This window comes from Mustelus asterias, chromosome 5 (assembly GCF_964213995.1).
Source record: "Mustelus asterias chromosome 5, sMusAst1.hap1.1, whole genome shotgun sequence".
Taxonomy (NCBI): domain Eukaryota; kingdom Metazoa; phylum Chordata; class Chondrichthyes; order Carcharhiniformes; family Triakidae; genus Mustelus; species Mustelus asterias.
Window position 1 is genome coordinate 147,173,855 of NC_135805.1, and position 19,362 is coordinate 147,193,216.

At 43.3% G+C, this 19,362-nt stretch overlaps 1 protein-coding gene across 4 annotated transcripts in view; it reads left to right on the forward strand.

The window, feature by feature from the left end:
* LOC144493891 (uncharacterized) overlaps positions 1–19,362 on the forward strand; it is a 34,739-nt gene extending 15,377 nt beyond the window's left edge. For 2 of the 4 annotated variants that reach the window (XM_078213474.1, XM_078213475.1), the window contains 6 exons: positions 5,159–5,260; positions 10,966–10,993; positions 11,168–11,220; positions 12,333–12,370; positions 15,423–15,548; positions 18,853–19,362. In XM_078213474.1, the coding sequence (XP_078069600.1) occupies positions 5,159–5,260; positions 10,966–10,993; positions 11,168–11,220; positions 12,333–12,370; positions 15,423–15,548; positions 18,853–18,930 (425 nt within the window). In that variant the 3' untranslated portion in view covers positions 18,931–19,362. The remainder of the gene's footprint in view (positions 1–5,158; positions 5,261–10,965; positions 10,994–11,167; positions 11,221–12,332; positions 12,371–15,422; positions 15,549–18,852) is intronic. The other 2 variants (XM_078213477.1, XM_078213476.1) reach the window with 1 other exon arrangement.

The window sequence follows — 19,362 nt, forward strand, 5'->3', positions numbered from 1 at the left end:
GCGGAACATCACTAGTCACAGGCATCCAGCCGGAAAAAGACCCTTCCACTACCACCTACTGTCTTCTATGACCAAGCCAGTTCTCCACCCAACTAGCCACCTCCCCCTCTATCCCATGAGATCCAGCCTTTTGCACGAACCTACCATGAGGGACTTTATCAAACGCCTTACTAAAGTCCATATACACGACATCCACGGCCCTTCCCTCGTCCACCATTCCAGTCACTTCTTCAAAAAACTCCACCAGGTTAGTGAGGCATGACCTCCCTCTCACAAAACCATGCTAAACTATCGTTAATGCGTTTATTCCTTTCTAAATGCGCATACATACTATCTCTAAGAATCCTCTCCAACAACTTCCCTACCACGGACGTCAAGCTCACCGGCCTATAATTTCCCGGGATATCCTTCTTACCCTTCTTAAATAATGGGACCACATTAGCTATCCTCCAATCCTCTGGGACCTCACCTGTGTCCAGTGACGAGACAAAGATTTGCGTCAGAGGCCCAGCGATTTCATCTCTCATCTCCCTGAGCAGACTTGGATAGATTCCATCAGGCACTGGGGATTTGTCAGTCTTTATATTCCCTAAAAAACCTAACACGTCCTCCCTTGTAATGGAGATTTTCTCTAACGGGTCAACGCTCCCCTCCAAGGCACTCCCAGTCAACACATCCCTCTCCTTTGTGAATACCGACGCAAAGTATTCATTTCAGATCTCCCCTACTTCTTACGGCTCTAAGCATAATTCCCCACTTTTGTCCCTGAGAAGTCCGATTTTTTCCCTGACAACCCTTTTGTTCCTAACGAATGAATAAAATGCTTTGGGATTCTCCTTAATCCTGTCTGCCCAGGACATTTTGTGACCACTTTTTGCCCTTCTAATTCCTCGTTTGAGTTATTTCCTACTTTCTTTGTATTCCTCCAGAGCTCCCTCCGTTTTTAGCTGCCTGGACCTAATGTATGCCACTCTTTTCTTTATGGCCAATCCCTCAATTTCCCTGGTTATCCACGGTTCTCGAATCCTACCCTTCCTATCCTTCTTTTTTACAGGCACATGCCTATCCTGCAGCCCTAACAACTGTTCCTTAAAAGACTCCCACATGCCAGATGTGGATTTACCCTCAATCCCAATCAACAGCTGCCAATTTCTGCCTAATCCCACTAAAATTAGCCTTGCCCCAATCCAACACCTTACCCTTGGGACACCACCCATCCTTTTCCATCACTATCCTAAAGCTAACAGAATTGAGTTCACTATTTGCCACATGTTCCCCTACCGAAACTTTGAAGACCTGACCGGGCTCCTTCCCCAGTACAAGGTCCAGTATAGCCCCATCTCTAGTCGGGCTATCTACATATTGTTCCAACGAACCTTCCTGTACACATTTTACAAATGCCTCCCCATTCAGACTCCCAGCCCTACGCGATTTCCAGCCTATACCAGGGAAATTGAAGTCTCCCACTACAACAACCCTATTTTCCCTGCACCTATCCATTATCTCCTGACATATCCGTTCTTCCACTTCCCTTGGGCTGTTGGGGGGCCTGTAGTATACCCCCAACATAGTGACTGCGCCCTTTCTGTTCCTGAGCTCCACCTACAGTGACTCGTTACACGACCCCACTGAATTGTCCTCCCTCTGCATCGCTGTAATATGCTCTCTAACAATTACTGCTACTCCCCCACCACTTTTGACCCCTCCTCTGTCTCGCCTAAAACACTTGTACCCCGGAATATTCAGTTGCCAGTCCTGTCCCTCTTTCAACCAAGTCTCTGTCACCGCAACCACATCCAAATTCCCCGCAAGCATGAAGGCCCTAAGTTCGTCTGTCTTACCTGCTACGCTCCTTGCATCGAAGTAGACGCACTCCAGACCTCCAGGCCCAGTGAGGTCATCCTCCCCCAGAGTACTCTTCTTCTTTGCCAGTCTTGTCCTGGCCCCAAGCTCTTCCCCAGCCTCTATACTTGTAGAGATAATTTTTTGATCCCCACCCCCCTGCCATATTATTAAACCCAAACGAACTGCACTCGCAAAAATCCCAGCCAGGATATTCGTGCCCTTCCAATTTAGTTGTGACCCGTCCTTCTTGTACATGTGCCCTCCTCTCTTGAAAACTTCCCAGTGATCCAGGAATATGAAGCCCTCCCTCCTGGACCAGTCCTTTAGCCAAGCGTTCAATTGTACTATCTCCCTATTCCTAGCCACCAAAGAAGGCTGCCTATTATAGATACACATCTTCGAAGAGCTTAGAGCACTTATGCGTTCCTTCATTTTCATCAGAGCTGGGTGTCTATTCAAGATTTTCCCCAAATCAACCCAGTCTGGATTATTTCCGCTTTAATACGTTCCTTCGGATCTGTCCTTATGACTAGGTGTTTGGAAATTGGCCTCTATCTGGTTCATTTAGAAATGAATGAAGGCTATGCACACACTTTAGATCAGTTGGATTTGTGATGATACTGTGCTTTAAAGACATCTATTTTTCTCATGTTTTTGCGAGGGGTATGTTCAAAACTCACTCCAATTCACACGGTGCTGATTTGTCTGCAATAAAGCCAGCTCGCCTTTTGAGAATGAAATCAAATGATTGAATTGAGCTGGGTTGTGTTTATTTTAATTTGAGTTAGTGCACTTTTGTTTATTTTATTTTTTGCCGTGGGGTATTTTAGGAGGGTTTTCAAGAGGTTATTTGACTGAGTTATGTGCAGAAGGGGAGGAGCTATGTTTGCAGGCAGCAAGTGTTGGGTTCTCAGAGAAGAAATTGCTCTCTCTCTCTCTCTGATTTTGAAGAGGAGTGTAAGTCTATAAGAGGCAGCATGGTGACACAGTGGTTAGCACTGCTGCCTCACAGCGCCAGGGACCGGCGTCAGTTCCGGCCTCGGGTGACGTTCCGTCTGTGTCTGCGTGAGTTTCTTCCAGGTGCTCTGATTTCCTCCCACAATCCAAAGTTGGGCAGGTGAGGTGAATTGATCATGGTATTTCGGCCGTTACAGTTAGGGGTATAGCAGGGTAAATTACAGGGATAGGGCCTGGCTGGGATTGTTGTCGTTGCAGACTCGATGGGTCGAATGACCTCCTTCTCTAACGTAGGCTTTCTATGATTCTATGAATATCGCTTGAATTGGAACTAATAGAGAAAGCTTAGCAGCTACGAATTGTCTCTTGTCATGTTTAAATATTTCATTTGGTCAAAGTTAAACTGATTAATTCGTTGTAATTAAATTGCATTGCTAAATAAAGTTTGTTTTGATAAAAGCTTCCTCATTTTCCAGTAGAATCACACCTGGAATGAAACATCTAATCCCAACACGAATGTCAAAATAGAGAAAAACCGGTGGAGTCTAGTTGAGCTTCATAACATACTTTGCGATTTCTGATCCCAACCTTAAAGGTTCAATTTTTTTTTCAGGTTCTACACTTCGCTTTTTTTTAACAATTATGCTTGGCCACTGGTTCTTGGCAGATAGCCCACTGTTTTTCTTCTGTAGAACTCTGGCTAATTCATACTAAATTGTTTGAAAATGCTCGAGAAGTTTGATGATTGAAGATAACCGCTTTGTGCAGCCTTATGTTGCGTGCTCTAGAGCAGCGGGCATCGTGGCCAGTCATAAAATACATTCAATTGTCGTTGACTCCTTTCACCAGGGAATTTCACTTAATTGCTTTTGTCACAGCTACTAAAGCTCTTTATTTCAGATTACTGGGCAGTTTAGTTGGCAACAGTCGTCTTCTACTCCCAATGAATGATGATTAATGCAATATTTGTTGACAAAATGATAACAATAAAAGTGTCCTATTTTGTAACGACAACCAGAATTGCACATAGAATCCTCCCAGTGCAGAACGAGCCCATTCTGTCCATCGAGTCTGCACTAACTCTCTGTCAGAGCATCTCACCCAGTCGCTTTTCACATAACCCCATATATTTGCCACACTACTTCCCATAACGTGAACATTTTGGGACACGAAGAGAGAATTTAGCATGGCCAATCATCCTAACCCTGCACATCTTTGGAGTATCCATTATTATCAATGCTTCAATACCCGAAATGTCGACGTTACGATTGAGCCAAAATTGTGTTCATTTGAATTTTGTCTGTCTTATATTGGATCTCCATTCGCAACAACTTCTGGTTATGCATGCTGGTGCTTCCTCGCGCAAACATGAAAGAAATTATGTTGGTACCCTTGGTTTATGCACTAGTATTTGTTATGGAAGAAGTAACATTAGTGGAAAAAGTTTTAATTCGGTTGCCAGTCTCTATCATTTGCAAATTTTGTGTTTGCAATTAACTAGTCCTGTAATTTGTCCATTTTCACCATTGTCACATCGACGTTAATTACCGTAGGAGAGTTTTGAATTAATGGAGGAAGAAGTGCCCTCTTGTCGAGAAATGTGCCTGTTCATTGTTTGAATAGTTGGTTGGAGAAATGGACCGATAGTTTCTGACGGGGTCTATGAAACAGCATTGTTCAGGTGGCCTTCAACTCACAAATAGCTGTGGAAATGCTTCTGAACCCAATGTTGCGTCGCATTTGCCTGCAGGTTTTGATAATCATATCTGAGGAAGGTTGATCTTGCTATAGAGGGAGCACAACAAAGGTTTGCCAGGCTGATTCCTGGGAGGAGAGAACTGTCATATGAAGAGATATAAAATCGGTCAGGATTTTATTCATTGGCGGTTAGAACGGTGCAAGGGGATCTCATATGATCTGATACAAGGCTAACAGGATTATGCAGGGCAGATACAGAAATATATATATATATATATATATATATAGCCGTTTGTGGGGGAGTCCAGAACTAGAGGTCAAGGCTTGAGGATAAGGACTGGGGTGAGGAGAAATTTCTTCACACAGAACGTGGTGAATTTGTGGATTTCACTACGGCAGAAAGTCGCTGAGGCCCAAACATTGTGTGATTTCATCAATGAATTAGACATGGTTCTTGGATCTGAAGTGATCAAGGTATATGGAGGAAAGGCGGGATCAGAATATTGAATTTGATGATCAGTCATTATTAAAATGAATGGTGAAGAAGGCTGGATGGTCGGAGAGGCTTACTCCTGCTTTCATTCTCTACGTGTCTATGAATTTATTTCATAAATGTGCATAGAATCCGACAAATGTTCGATTTTGAATCACCGTACAGGGCCCCAAAAGGAGTTTCCTCTACATGCAGTCCTGGGAAGTGCAGCTGCGTTAACACTTACACTGGTTATCGCGACCGTTTGCTTCTTGCTCGCAAAGAGAAGTAAGTATCCCTCAAAAATAAACAAGGTACGATATTGTATTAAAATGGCTGCAGGTCTGTCACGAAACTGCAAGCAATCTTGAATTCCAATGCAGCATTATGATTAACGGCTGTCAATGGTGAAAACATGTGGAACATTTTTGTCTTGCCGCATTCAAACCCATATTATCCCGCTTCAGATGAGTAGACATAATGCAGAAGCACCTTATTCAATCTTGCAGAGTTGGGCTAATTATTCGCAGATCTCTGAAGGCGGCAGAGCAGGTGAGTTCGGTAGGTAATAGAGCACATGGGAAACTTGCTATTATCAGTCGTGTTGGTCAGGGAACACATGGAGTACTGTGAGCAGTTCTGGTCACCTCACTGTTGGAATGATGTGATTGCACCAGGGAGGGTACAGAGGGGATGAAATAGGATGGTGCCTATGATAGAGCATTTGCGCTATAAGGCAATGTTAGATCGGTTTGGATTGTTTTCTTTAGAGTAGTCAAGGCTGCTGGTGGGCAGAGTTGAGATCGATAACATTGTGAGGGTTTTGGATATCACGAATAGGAAACAACTGCTCCCCTTCGTTGAGGGTTCAAAGACGAGGGGGCATAGATTTAAGATAAGGGGCCGGAGATTCAGAGGCAATTTAAGGATAAGAAGATCCTTCCACTCAGAGGGTTGTGGGAAGCTGGAATGTACTACCTGGAAAGTTAGTGGAGGTTGGGACCCTTACAACCTCTAAAACACATTACTTGAAACATCATGATATTCAAGGAAATGGGACAAGTGTTGGAAAATTGGATTAGCGCATGTTTAGTGGCAGTTATTTTCGAAGCAGGCTCGATGGGCCAAAGCCCCTTTTTTGCTGTATGACACCGTGACTCCATGACTCTTTGGTAATAAGAGTAATCTTCATAATGACTTTCATTCTCTTTGTCTGAGTCCATATGTCTCCTAATCTCAACACTCCAGTTATTATCACGGTACCATCTGACAACTGTTCCCTGACATTGAACAGCATTGCATCTGTTCTGAACAGGACCACCCGCTCAATTCGCTCACCACGGAAAGCTATACCCTCCACCTACCGGTTTTGCACCATTTCCCAAGTCTGGACTCTTTCTTCTGGCCTATACTATTACCATGAACTTTCCATTTCAATTTGTGCACGTGACTTCAGCCCTATTAGCTTCCCTGGCCCCTTCTCTCGAGCCAATTTCAATCAGAACTGACAAGATTCTGACTCCCATAAACAACCCAAGCATTGCCATCAAAACATTCTGTCATTGTGGTATCACGTTTGATTGCACCAAGCTCTGGATAGCAGAGAGCAAAAGCCAAATCTCTGACTTTTCCTTCCACATGCTCTAGATCCTCACCCCTATACAGAAAATTAACAGAACAAATATAGAACTGTCACTATCCTGATCTCTCCAGAAGATTTTCCTTCCCGCCATCCAAATTTCTTGTCCGCTGTATCTCCATCGCCCAGACCCAATATCCAGGAGGGAAGACGATCTTCAACAGCTGTTAATTCCAACAAACTAAAATTGCCACTATAGTTACGGTGTGGGTCCTATGATTTTGTTTTTGATTTTGGGAGATGCTGAAAATTATTTGCATAAATTCTGATTGAAACCTACTTTTGAAATTAGGTAAATTGCTGCTGCCGACACTAGCCCAAAAATATCAAATTGAATTCAACTTGCTCCTAATTTCCTCAATTCACATTGTATGATCTGTCAATTTTACTATGGTTTTACAAAAGTCAATTCCCATATGAAAAATAAAACAAACTTCATCGAGGATGCAATGAGGAAGGTAGACAAAGGGGAATTGGTAGATTTAGCACACATAGGCATGGCAATGCTTAACTTGAATATTGTTGAGAAACTATTGTTAAATATTCCTCTTGTATTGTTCGGGAAAAGCTTAAGATAGGCACACAGCAGTTTATTCTCACAGGAGAATAGGTGGCTCATTAATAGTTCGGATTACAAATTTTGAAGCATTAGCTGAAAAATATGGAGTGTGATGATAGCTATAATAACAACCATTATAATTTAATTCATACAGTCCAGGTCATGACATAACATAGTTGCGTTCTCTGGGCAAGACATGATTTCTTATGCTGAGAGTGGTTCTCTTCCAAACCAAAAGAATAGGGAAGGCAGTGGTGTAGGGGTATTAACACCAAAATAGAGATATCAGGGTAATGCTTTGTGAACCTGGATTCGAATTCCACCATGGCAGATGCTGAATTTTGAATTGATTAAAAATCTGGCAGTAAATGTTTCATAATGATCACGAAACCATTGTCGAATTGTTGTACAAAGAAATCTGCTTCACTTATGTCCTTTATGGAAGGAAATCTGCCATCCTTACCTCGCCTGTCATACATGTTACTCCAGCCCCACAACAAAATGGTTGACAGCCAGCTAAGCCTGCATCTCATGAACATGTAATTTTTAAAAATCCCTACGATTTGCATATTGTAACAACTTGGAAGCATAGGGAGGTTGCAGTTCTTGTACTTTTCTTTGACCGTTAGGTACATTTAAGCTACTGCAAGTGAATGCACCAACCATTCGGAAACACTGTCCTCTTTTGAATAGTAAGTAGATTTCAAAAGGTGACAAATGAATTCGACAGATTTGGCTACTTGTACGCCCGCCTGAGGCACGTAACATCCCGCTCGAGGCCAATGGAGAATGTCATTCTGTGAGCCTCGCTCGCCCCGATTCCGGAAGGGCGTGCGGGCAAAATTCCAGCCATTAAATTGGGGATGCTTGATTAATATGTATTGGATTCTGCTAACCAAGAGGAGTTGTCGAAGTGCGATCCATGGGACATCTTCCGTTTTCTCGCTTGTGTCAGGTCATATGAGGCAAGGATCTCTTCGGGGAGGGAAGGTGAGGGAGGGAGGGGGGGTGGTCTCAGTACTTTACAATCATGATAATTCCTTGGCCGAAGAGGCAGAGGTAATGCAGGCAGTTTTGGTGAAGGAATAAAGCTATGTGGGCTTTCATCCTGAAAGGATGTCTCAGTAATGTTGCAATTAATTAGAGGCAGGTGAAATGAATGGAAGGGAGACGGTGGTGATGAATAATTTGACAAAGGGTTTCTGCTATTCGTATTCGTTGAAAGAGTAGAAATAGTTTTTCCCTAAAAGACACGAAATGTGAAAATGTTGATGCTCAAGGAGATTCGTTTTTCCTGGAGGATGAAGGAAGGAAGTTTCAATAAAAGTAGAGCATGCAGTTAGGAACGTACATGGCATGATCTGTTTCTTTTTAATGAGATAACACGTGGGATGTTGTATACGGTATCTGTATCCATATTTAAGCAAATGCCTAACTACATTTGCTGCAATACATTTACAGTTCCCCGTATTAGTCCCTGTGGCGAAAGGCTTGTCCGAGGATGAGAGTCTGTATAAAGTGACCATATATTATCTGGCGTTCAGAAAAGGGGAAAGCAATTTGACTTCAACATATCAGAATAACAAGGTGCCTGACAGAATAGGCACTCGAAAGTTTTTTTTTGTTTTTCTCCATCGTTTATTGAACCAAAAGCAATGGTACAATTAACGAATGAGAGGGTGAATTGTTCGGTCTGTGATAAGGCCGAATTTTTACAGCAAATATTTGAAATCAAATGTTTCTTTTAAACATTTGAAGGTCTCTTTCTTTGGAGGATTTCGGATTTCGGAAAATTATCTAAGAATGAAGCAAAACCAATGTTCTGTGAGTGAACCGAATAAATTCCCTCTGAAATGGCTGAGCAAGCCATTCCGGTCAAGAGTAATTCGGGACGGGGAATAAATGGAAGCCCAGTCAGCGACGCTACATCGCAAAAATGAATAAAAAGCATACAAATGAGAGTTGAAGCCGCAGATCGTATTCTGCACGCTATACAGAAAAAAAACACACCGTTCATAGAGCACATACGGGAGATGGACAGGAGAGGGAATTCAGTGTTACAGTCATCGTTTGGGTATAGAGAAAAAACAGCTTAAGATATTGTCGGCCCATTCAAAAGTCTGACGGCAGCAGGAAGAAGATGGTCATGTGTCTGTTGGTACTTCCTCCAACTAATGTGCCAAACAATTGTTCCCACTTGAAATTGTGATCGATATCTCCACTTATAATTGGGAAGTGATTGAATAGTGATTTGTGTATTCATGACGGCCCGGTTTCTCAACCTTGTCCCTTGACTGAGGTGTGGTGATCCTCGGGTTAAATCACCACCAGTCAGCTAGTTCCCCCAAAGAGTAGAACAGTCAATGGCCATCTGACACTATGGCGGCTTGCCCTTTAGTAATTGACATGTACTTCTGCATTCAAGTTCGGTTCGGTTTTCATCTTGACAACATAAGGAACAAGTTACTTCGCGTTATGACTGCCACGCTCCTGCCATTCACACCTCATGTAAAACATTATTCATTTCTTAATTTTTTGTTTCTGCACTCACTTTGGCTATCTGTTCCAGAAAATATTGTCATCTGCACTGGCTACACCCTTGCATCTCTCCTCCATTTCAAATTTCTGTCATTTCTTTCTGCACAGAGAGGAATGGGGTCAAAATTCGCAGTAGAATGCGACACTGCTTCTTGAGAGGGAGAACGCAATCATTTCCTCCATTTCTGCAGATAATTCTTCCCTCCGTGATCACTTTGCGTGCTTTACCAATTATTCCACAAATAGATACTTTTGACGCATTACATTCTTGACATGGACAGAATTGCACAATCCTTGTAACAGCTGTGCATGGTTCACATGCCAGTTCCGCACGCATTATGTGGATTCGTAACTGCTGATTAGGCTTCAGTGACAGTTGCCATGACCTCAACATCTAAGCACATACTTCGCACCCTTTAAACCTCTCATTAAAATCTGTCTCTTCGATCCCTCCTTTTTTGCCAGCGATTTTTTAAGCAATTCTGTCAGAGTTCACTTTGATCGAGAAAAAGTTCAGCAAACAAAATAAGCCAGCTAATGAATGTGTGACGTGAGGCACACGTGAGAAAAAGGGTGACAGAGTGTTCGCGGGAGGGGGAGAAAGAGCCAATTAGAACTGGGAGGAGTAAAATCTGGAATTATTAACAGCAGACACGATTTATTATTATTTTCATCCTTTAACGTAGCTACACATGCAAGTGGAGCGTTTATTGTTATCAAACTCTTCTTATTTTAAGCTGGGTGCAGCCTATAATACAATGCGTTCATACTGGTCTACACTCTAGTCACTAAATCCCTGCAGTGCAGAAAGAGGCCAAAAGGCCAATTGAGGCTGTACAGACAAATATTTCACCTCTGCCTATTCCCATTACCCAGTGTATTTACCCTGCTTACCCCCCTAACATTAAGGGGCAATTTAGCATGGCCAATCCACTTAATCTTTGGAGTGTGGGAGGAAACCAGAGAACCTGGAGGAAACCCACGCGGACACGAGGTAAACGTGCAAACTCCACACAATCACCAAAGGCCGGAATTGAAACCAGGTCCGTGACATTGTTAGGCAATAGTGCCAGTCACTGTGCCACTATTGCTGTCAAATTAGTCACATCTCCGAATCTTTCAACGTGGAATTGTTGCAATGTAGGATACATGTCAACGTATTTAATTCATTCTAAATTTAACACTGGAACGTAATGACAATTTAGAAAGCCTCATAAGGTTGTTCGCCATATTTAACTTTATTTGTTTTTTTCTCAGGGAAATCAAAAAGACAAAATATTGACAGGTAACGAGATTGTGTTTTGTTCGCATTGTTAGTAGTTGGTAACAACATACACCATATAGTGTTACCCAATGAGCAAAGTTGAATATTTCCTGAGATGCGTGCATTGCAATACATATTGCAATATTCTTCGGGGAAATTTCTGAATAAAATGATGACGTTTCTATTATTTTAAAGGTGTGAAATATCCGGAAGTGCAATGCTAAATCACGAAACTGGCGATCCTCTATGTAAGCACAATATTGTTCTTTTTTATTCTGTCCGCCCTGTTGTCTTGATCATTTTAATGATTAGCTCCAGTATTCGCATGTGGAAGATACCTAATTAGCACTTATTTGGTTGAACGAACAAATGCTAGACACACCGGATCAACTTAAAACTCTTCATCCGCATGTCGAATTTTCTGTCCTGTTAAAGGCATGATATGTAATGGCAGGGGATGCTTACAACAGGTTACAACTGTCAGATTAAAATTTTAATTAAAGCTGTCTGAAATATTCATGTCAAGCACGCTCTACTGCTGGTGAGAAAAGAGAATTTGTCGATCAGCCAGAAATCCATTTGCTGCAGCGGGACCGGGTGGGCAACGACGGTGAATCCCAGCCTACTCTGGGCGGATTGCACCCGTGCTCATGCTAGTGCCCATGCCAGCCCGCAAAGGAGACAGTATCCCACTAGCACGTTCAGCCAGATAGGATTTACCAACTTACAAGATGCAATTGAACTCATCTCGGCCAGCGAGGTCTCCTCGAACCCACCAACAAATAACAGGACGTTGAGGGGCAGGATGGGGGTGCCTGAGAGAGGAAGGTGGTGCCCGTAATGGATCAACCGAATGCCTCTATGATGTTTGTGTGTGTGTGTGTGTGTGCGTGTGCATGTTTGTGTGCATGTGTTTGAGGGTCGGGGGAAGGGGGGACAGTGGCCTATTACGTCAGTCGCGGAGTGCGCAATGTTCCTCTTTGCTGGCGAGCTGGTGATGCTCCCCTGGACTGCGGGGCTCAGCATGCCAACCGCATGTTGGCCATTACTGGCAACAATGCCCACACACCGGGGTGGAAGGGGGCAAGAGGTGGGAAACGGTGGACGGAAGGGTAGTGCTGGGGGGAAGTGGGAGGGGGTGGGGTAGGAGAGTTAAGAGGTTTCGATGTTTGCAGAAGAGGCTTCCTTGACTTCCTGCACATCATCTGTTTGAATTCGAACTGGAATTCACACCGTGCCTATTATGTATAAACAATCTCTCGGGACACCTATTACCAATGGGCAAAGTACATGCGAGACCATCTATGCTCCTTGAAAAATGGACACATTGAAACAAACTGCAGTTGTCTTTCTTTTTCAGATGTTGGCCAGATTACTCCAGCCAATCCAGCGGGAAATGTAAGCATTAAGTTGAACATGTCAATAAGTTTAAGCCATCTTTGGAGAAATGGACAGTCGCATCAAATATGTTTTTTGGTTCTTTTTAAAACCCTCCAGTGCAGAAGGAAGCCATTCGGCCCATCGAGTCTGCACCGACAACGATCTGACCCCAAACCCTATCCTCACAATTCCACTAATCCCTCTAACCTACACATCTCGGGGCACTATGGGCAATTTAGCATGGCCAATCAACCTGACCAGCACATCTTTGGACGATTGGGAGATAGAGAGATATATGCAGAAAAGATGATCAGGGAGAAAGAGAGAAAACACAGCCAACAGAAGGCCGTGGAAGAAAGAGTAAATATTGAGGGAACGTTAAAGAGGAAGTGAAAGATAAAGTTGGAGTTTCATTTACTTTGCTTGACTCATTGATTTAGTAACAGATGGGGCTCTTGAGAAATGCATGGAATCATTTTTGGTCCAATTTGGCATTTATTGTGCAACGTTTCGTTTTCAACTACAATTTGCTACAGGAATGTTTTTTTTAGTACAAGGCAGGTATTGCAAATTGTTTCATTTTTCAGACTGTGCATAGTGAAGTATAGTTGTGTCTGTTCAAGCCCCGTATAATCGTGTGCATTTCGTTCCCTAAGCAAGGATTTCGAATCTCAAATGTGGTCTAATTAAAATGAAAATTAAAACATAGATCCATAACCAGATCATCACAAGATCCTGGCGATTGCATCCAGGTAGTAACGCATTCAAATTTTGTTGGTAGAGCTTCTTAAAGCTGCCATTTCAAGGAATGTTATTAACTGGAGTGGCAAGGTCAAAAATGGTAACTTTGGAATCACATTGTTGTTATACAAGCCAATTTTGCATCCAATTGACGACCTCACCCTGACTCCTGTGAGATTTAACGTTGTGCAACAAACTACCATGTGGTACCTTGTCAAAGGCCTTGCAAAATTCAATGTAAACAGCATCAACTCCACTGCCCCATTCTACCTACTTGGTTACCCGTTCAAAAAACTTAATCAAATTCGTGCACTCACAATTTTGCACTCACAAAACAGTGCTGACTGCCCCTAATCAGTCCTTTCCTCATTTAATGCCAGTAGATCCTGTCTCTCAGAATAACCTAACCACTACACATGTGAGGCTCACCGGCCTGTAATTCTCAGGCTTTTCCTTGCAGCCCTTCTTAAACAAAGGAACAACATTTGCCACTCTCCAATCTTCAGGCACTTCAGTTGTGGCTGTCCATGATTCAAATATCTCTGCTAGGGGACCCGTACTTTCCTCCCTAGTCTCCCACAACGTCCACAGATACAGGTCATCATGTCCTGGGGATTTATCTACCTTGATGCGCGATAAGACTTCATGAACCTCCTTCTCTATAATATGTACGTTCCTCAAGACATCACAATTTATTTCCCCAAGTTCCCTAACATTCATGCCCTTCTCAACAGTAAATACCGATGAGAAATATTCAATTAGAATCTCACCCATCTCTTCTGGATCCGTTTTTAGGTGATCTTGTTGGCACTTAAGAGGCCCTATCCTCTCCCTAGTTACTCTATTGGCTCTTAATGTATTTGTAGATGCTCGTTGGATTTTCCTTTGCCTTATCTGCCAATTTTGTGTCCAATTCTCTCTTAACAGTATTCCTACAAACTCTATCCTCTTCAAGGGATCCACGTGATCCCAGCTACTTATACATGTCTTACGCCTCCTCCTTCTTCTTGACGAGGACCTCAATAACCAGGGTTTCCTACTTCTACTAGCGTTCCCCTTCACCCTCAAGGGTTTACGATGAGAGGGTAGAGCTACAAAGGAGCATTTGTTTCCCCACAAGGGGTGGTGAGTTTCTGGAACAAGTTGTCAGATGCAGTAGGAGAGGCAGGTGCAATTTAGTCTTTTAAAAAGCATTTAGCGAGTTACATGGTTAAGATGGATATGGGCGGATATGGGCCTAACGAGGGCAATTGGGACTAGCTCAGTGCTTAAAAAAGGCGGCATAGACAAGTTGGGCCGTGGGGCCTGTTTCCATGCTGTAAACCTATATGACTCTCTGACTCTGTGCTCATTGTTAAACATAAACAATGTGCTTGTGAGACTGCTCGTTCATACTGATGGGCAGCATTGCCTTCTCTTTGACCATCCGTTTTTAGAATGTTTTGATACAACATTAATATCCTGGCTCATGCATTCACTTCAATGTCTGCGGTGCCACGGAAGTCTGTCACATAATTGATTTATTTTTTAAAAACATCATTCTCTCTCCACCTATCTTTATTTATGTTTTGATATTGCTCGCAGCTTTGCCCCGTGTTGTTTGTTTTGCTTTTAACTTTTTTTTTCCATGGTAAGTCCTTGTCCTTTGTACTGCGAGTTCCGCATTCGAAGCTAAATGAACCTAATTACTCCTGAGCAGAGTTATTTATTATTCCACTTCAGAAGACACTTGTGAGTCAGCCATATTTCTGTGGGTCCGGAGTCACATGCCCGCCAGACGAGAACGACAGACCTCCTTCCCTAAAGGAGATGAGTGAAACTTTGCCCAATCCCAGATTTATTAATTGAGTTTTAACCCCAGCATCTGCCGTGATAAGTCTTGAACACTGGTCCCCACAGCATTGTCCTGGGCCGCTGCATTATTGGTCAGTGACAATACCACGATGCCCCCACTTCTTTCTGCAGCGAAAGCGCCTGAGTTCCACCCTCCATTTTCCAATCAAGATGACCTAGGTTCCAGTCATTTGCAAGTAAAAAACCGCTGTACCATTTTCTGAGGTCTTAATATTTTTCCCCCTGAAGTGTGTTGAAAAACTCTTAATTTAAACCGTAATGAATGAAATTACAAAGTTGTAAGACTGTATCTTTGTTTTCATTATTCTCTCATTTCGTTTCCAAAACACCATCAACATTTATATATCTTTAACTCAACATACTGGTTTGTTTTATACAGCTTTAATGAAAGTCTAGGGTTCAAAAGTTTATGTTTGACTTGTGCCTGATATTAAGTCTTTGTGTTGATGTTTTTCCCCTGTGTTATCCAATGTAGCGACTCCATTCTGTAGCACCAGAGAACAACAGTCAGGATGTAACATATGCATGTTTGAATCTGGAACCTGTTCGTCAGAAAAAAGGGGCTTGTGCCACTTCTCCCGGCATCAAATTACCAGCCAAGGTAGGAAAACAGATATTGCTTGATTTGTGGTTGGAAATACGTTATTTACCCAATGTGCTTGGATGTTTCTGCACAAAGGGGCCGAATGGCTGAAAGGAAGCAGAATTTGTAACAAAGTCAGATCTTGTCTGGAATGACTGCTGCAACCAAATTCAGAAGAGGGATCATTCGCTACCGTAAAGGCCTGTCTGGGAGGATTCGAGATATGAAAGAACTGAGAGATGTTATAAGTATAAAAAGAGAAAAACAATTGGAAGATAGAATATGAGCGAGAGAGACAATATGTCAGCGCGAAACAGCTGGGGAAGTGGCGATAGAGAGGGGGAGCATAAGTCAGCGAGAGAAAGAAAAAAATGAGAGAGACAAATAAAGAGAAAATGAGTGCATGCCAGCCAGAGAGGAGATGTGGGGGTGGGGTGATGTGGGGAGAGATGGAAAGTGAGTTTAGGATTAGAGAGCCGTGGATAACCAGGGAAATTGAGGAGCTGTTTAACATGAAAAGGGAGGTGTACGTTAAGTCCAGGCAACTGAAAACAGATGGGGCTCCGGAGGAATACAGAGAGAGTTGGAAAGAACTCAAACGGGGAGTTAGAAGGGCAAAAAGAGGACACGAGATGTTCTTGACCAGCAGGATTAAGGAGAATCCTAAGGCATTCTATTCATACATTAGGAAAAAAAGAGTTGTCAGGGAGAAAATCCGACCTCTCAGGGACAAAGGAGGGGAATTATGCTTAGAACCCAAGGGAATAGGGGAGATCCTAAATGAATACTTTGCATCGGTATTCATGAAGGAGAGGGGTGTGTTAGCCAGGAGTGTCTCGGAGGGAGGTGTTGACCCATTAGAGAAAATCTCCATTACAAGGAAGGAAGTGTTAGGTTTTTTAGGGAACATTAAAACTGACAAAGCCCCAGGGCCTGATGGCATCTATCCTAGACTGCTCAGGGAGATGAGAGATGAAATTACTGGGCCTCTAACGGAAATCTTTGTCGCTTCTTTGGACACAGGTGAGGTCCCTGAGGATTGGAGGATAGCGAATGTGGTCCCGTTGTTTAAGAAAGGTAGCAGGGATAACCCGAAAAAGTATAGGCCGGTGAGCTTGACGTCCGTGGTAGGGAAGTTGTTGGAGAGGATTCCTGGAGACAGGATGCATGTCCATTTAGAACGGAACAATCTCATTAGTGACAGACAGCATGGTTTTGGAAGAGGGAGGTCGTGCCTTACAAATTTGGTGGAGTTTTTTGAGGAAGTGACAAACACGTTTGACGAAGGAAGGGCCGTGGGTGTCGTCTATATGGATTTCAGTAAGGCATTTGACAAAATCCCACATGGCAGGTTGGTTAAGAAGGTTAAGACTCATGGGATACAAGGAGAAGTGGCTAAATGGGTGGAGAACTGGCTTGGCCATAGGAGACAGAGGGTAACGGTCGAAGGGTCTTTTTGCAGCTGGAGGTCTATGACCAGTGGTGTTCCGCAGGGCTCTGTACGGGCACATCTGCTATTTGTGATATATATAAATGATTTGGAAGAAGGTGTAACTGGTGTTATCAGCAATTTTGCGGATGACACGAAGATGGCTGGACTTGCGGATAGCGATGAGCATTGTCGGGCAATACAGCAGATATAGATAAGCTGGAAAATTGGGTGGAGAGGTGGCAGATGGAATTTGATCCAGATGAATGCGAAGTGATGCATTTTGGAAGAAATAATGCAGGGAGGAGTTATACAATAAATGGCAGAGCCATCAAGAGTATCGAAACACAGAGGGACCTTGGTGTGCAAGTCCAAAAATCCTTGAAGGTGGCAACACAGGTGGAGAAGGTGGTGAAGAAGGCATATAGGAACTTAGGAACATAGGAAATAGGAGCAGGAGTAGGCCATCTAGCCCCTCGAGCCTGCCCCGCCATTCAGTTAGATCATGGCTGATCTGAAGTGGATCAGTTCCACTTACCCGCCTGATCCCTTTCACGCCTAATTCCCTTACTGATCAGGAATCCATCCATCCATGATTTAAACATATTCAACGAGGTAGCCTCCACCACTTCAGTGGGCAGAGAATTCCAGAGATTCACCACCCTCTGAGAGAAGAAGTTCCTCCTCAACTCTGTCCTGAACTGACCCCCCTTTATTTTGAGGTTGTGCCCTCTAGTTCTAGTTTCCTTTCTAAGTGGAAAGAATGTCTCCATCTCTACCCTATCCAGCCCCTTCATTATCTTATAGGTCTCTATAAGATCCCCCCTCAGCCTTCTAACTTCCAACGAGTACAAATCCAATCTGCTCAGTCTCTCCTCATAATCAACACCCCTCATCTCCGGTATCAACCTGGTGAACGTTCTCTGCACTCCCTCCAAGGCCAATATATCCTTCTGCAAATAAGGGGACCAATACTGCACACAGTATTCCAGCTGCGGCCTCACCAATGCCCTGTACAGATGCAGCAAGACATCTCTGCTTTTATATTCTATCCCCCTTGCCATATAGGCCAACATCCCATTTGCCTTCTTGATCACCTGTTGCACCTGCAGACTGGCTTTTTGCGTCGCATGCACAAGGACCCCCAGGTCCCTCTGCACAGCAGCATGTTGTAATTTCTTTCCATTTAGATAATAATCCAATTTGCTATTATTTCTTCCAAAGTGAATAACCTCGCATTTGTCAACGTTTGGTATGCTTGCATTTATAGGACGGGGTATAGAGTATAAAAGCTGGAGTCTGATGATGCAGCTGTATAGAACGCTGGTTAGGCCACATTTGGAGTACTGCGTCCAGTTCTGGTCGCCCCACTACCAGAAGGACGTGGAGGCGTTAGGGAGAGTGCAGAGAAGGTTTACCAGGATGTTGCCTAGTATGGAGGGTCTTAGCTATGAGGAGAGATTGGGTAAACTGGGGTTGTCCTTCCTGGGAAGACGGAGAATGAGGGGAGATCTAATAGAGGTGTACAAGCTTATGAAGGGGATAGATAGGGTGAACGGTGGGAAGCTTTTTCCCAGATCAGAAGTGACGATCACGAGGGATCACGGGCTCAAGGTGAGAGGGACGAAGTATAACTCAGATATTAGAGGGATGTTTTTTAACACAGGGTGGTGGGGGCCTGGAATGTGCTGCCAAGTAGGGTGGTGGAGGCAGACATGGTGACATCGTTTAAGACTTACCTGGATAGTCACATGAGCAGCCTGGGAATGGAGGGATACAAACGATTGGTCTAGTTGGACCAAGGAGCGGCACAGGCTTGGAGGGCCGAAGGGCCTGTTTCTTGTGCTGTACTCTTCTTTGTTCTTTATTGCTGTTTTTTTATTTGATTCCCAGAAAAACCATGTGGATGTACCAAATAGCGACAATGGAAATGTCATCTATGCTTCCGTGGCAGTTGGCAAATTGAAATGAAAAGGACATTTATCAGAGCTTTTCCCATAAGTAAGAAATCCTGGAGATTCTGTCAAGATCTTGACTGAATACAAATATCCACACTTCCAGGACATCAATAGCTTTTGCAGTTACAGTTTTAGAGATTTAAATATGCATGTTAATCCGGTTGGAGCAAGTTTTCGAAGTATATTTGCCCTTTGCAGGTTTCCTTATAATAACATTCGAATGAGCGTTGTGATATTTGCCCGCTATTATTCAGTTCTTTTTAAATGTACTAGTGGCAGTTTGAATGTGGAAATGTCCAACGCTGGAACAACAACGATTATTTGTGAAAGGGAAATTGCCTAATTGTACACCTGGCACTCACAAAAGCAACATAAAACTATGCGGTCGTCAATTATTGTTTGCAATAAAGTATCATTTGGTAGTCCAGAACATGAGCACTGCTGG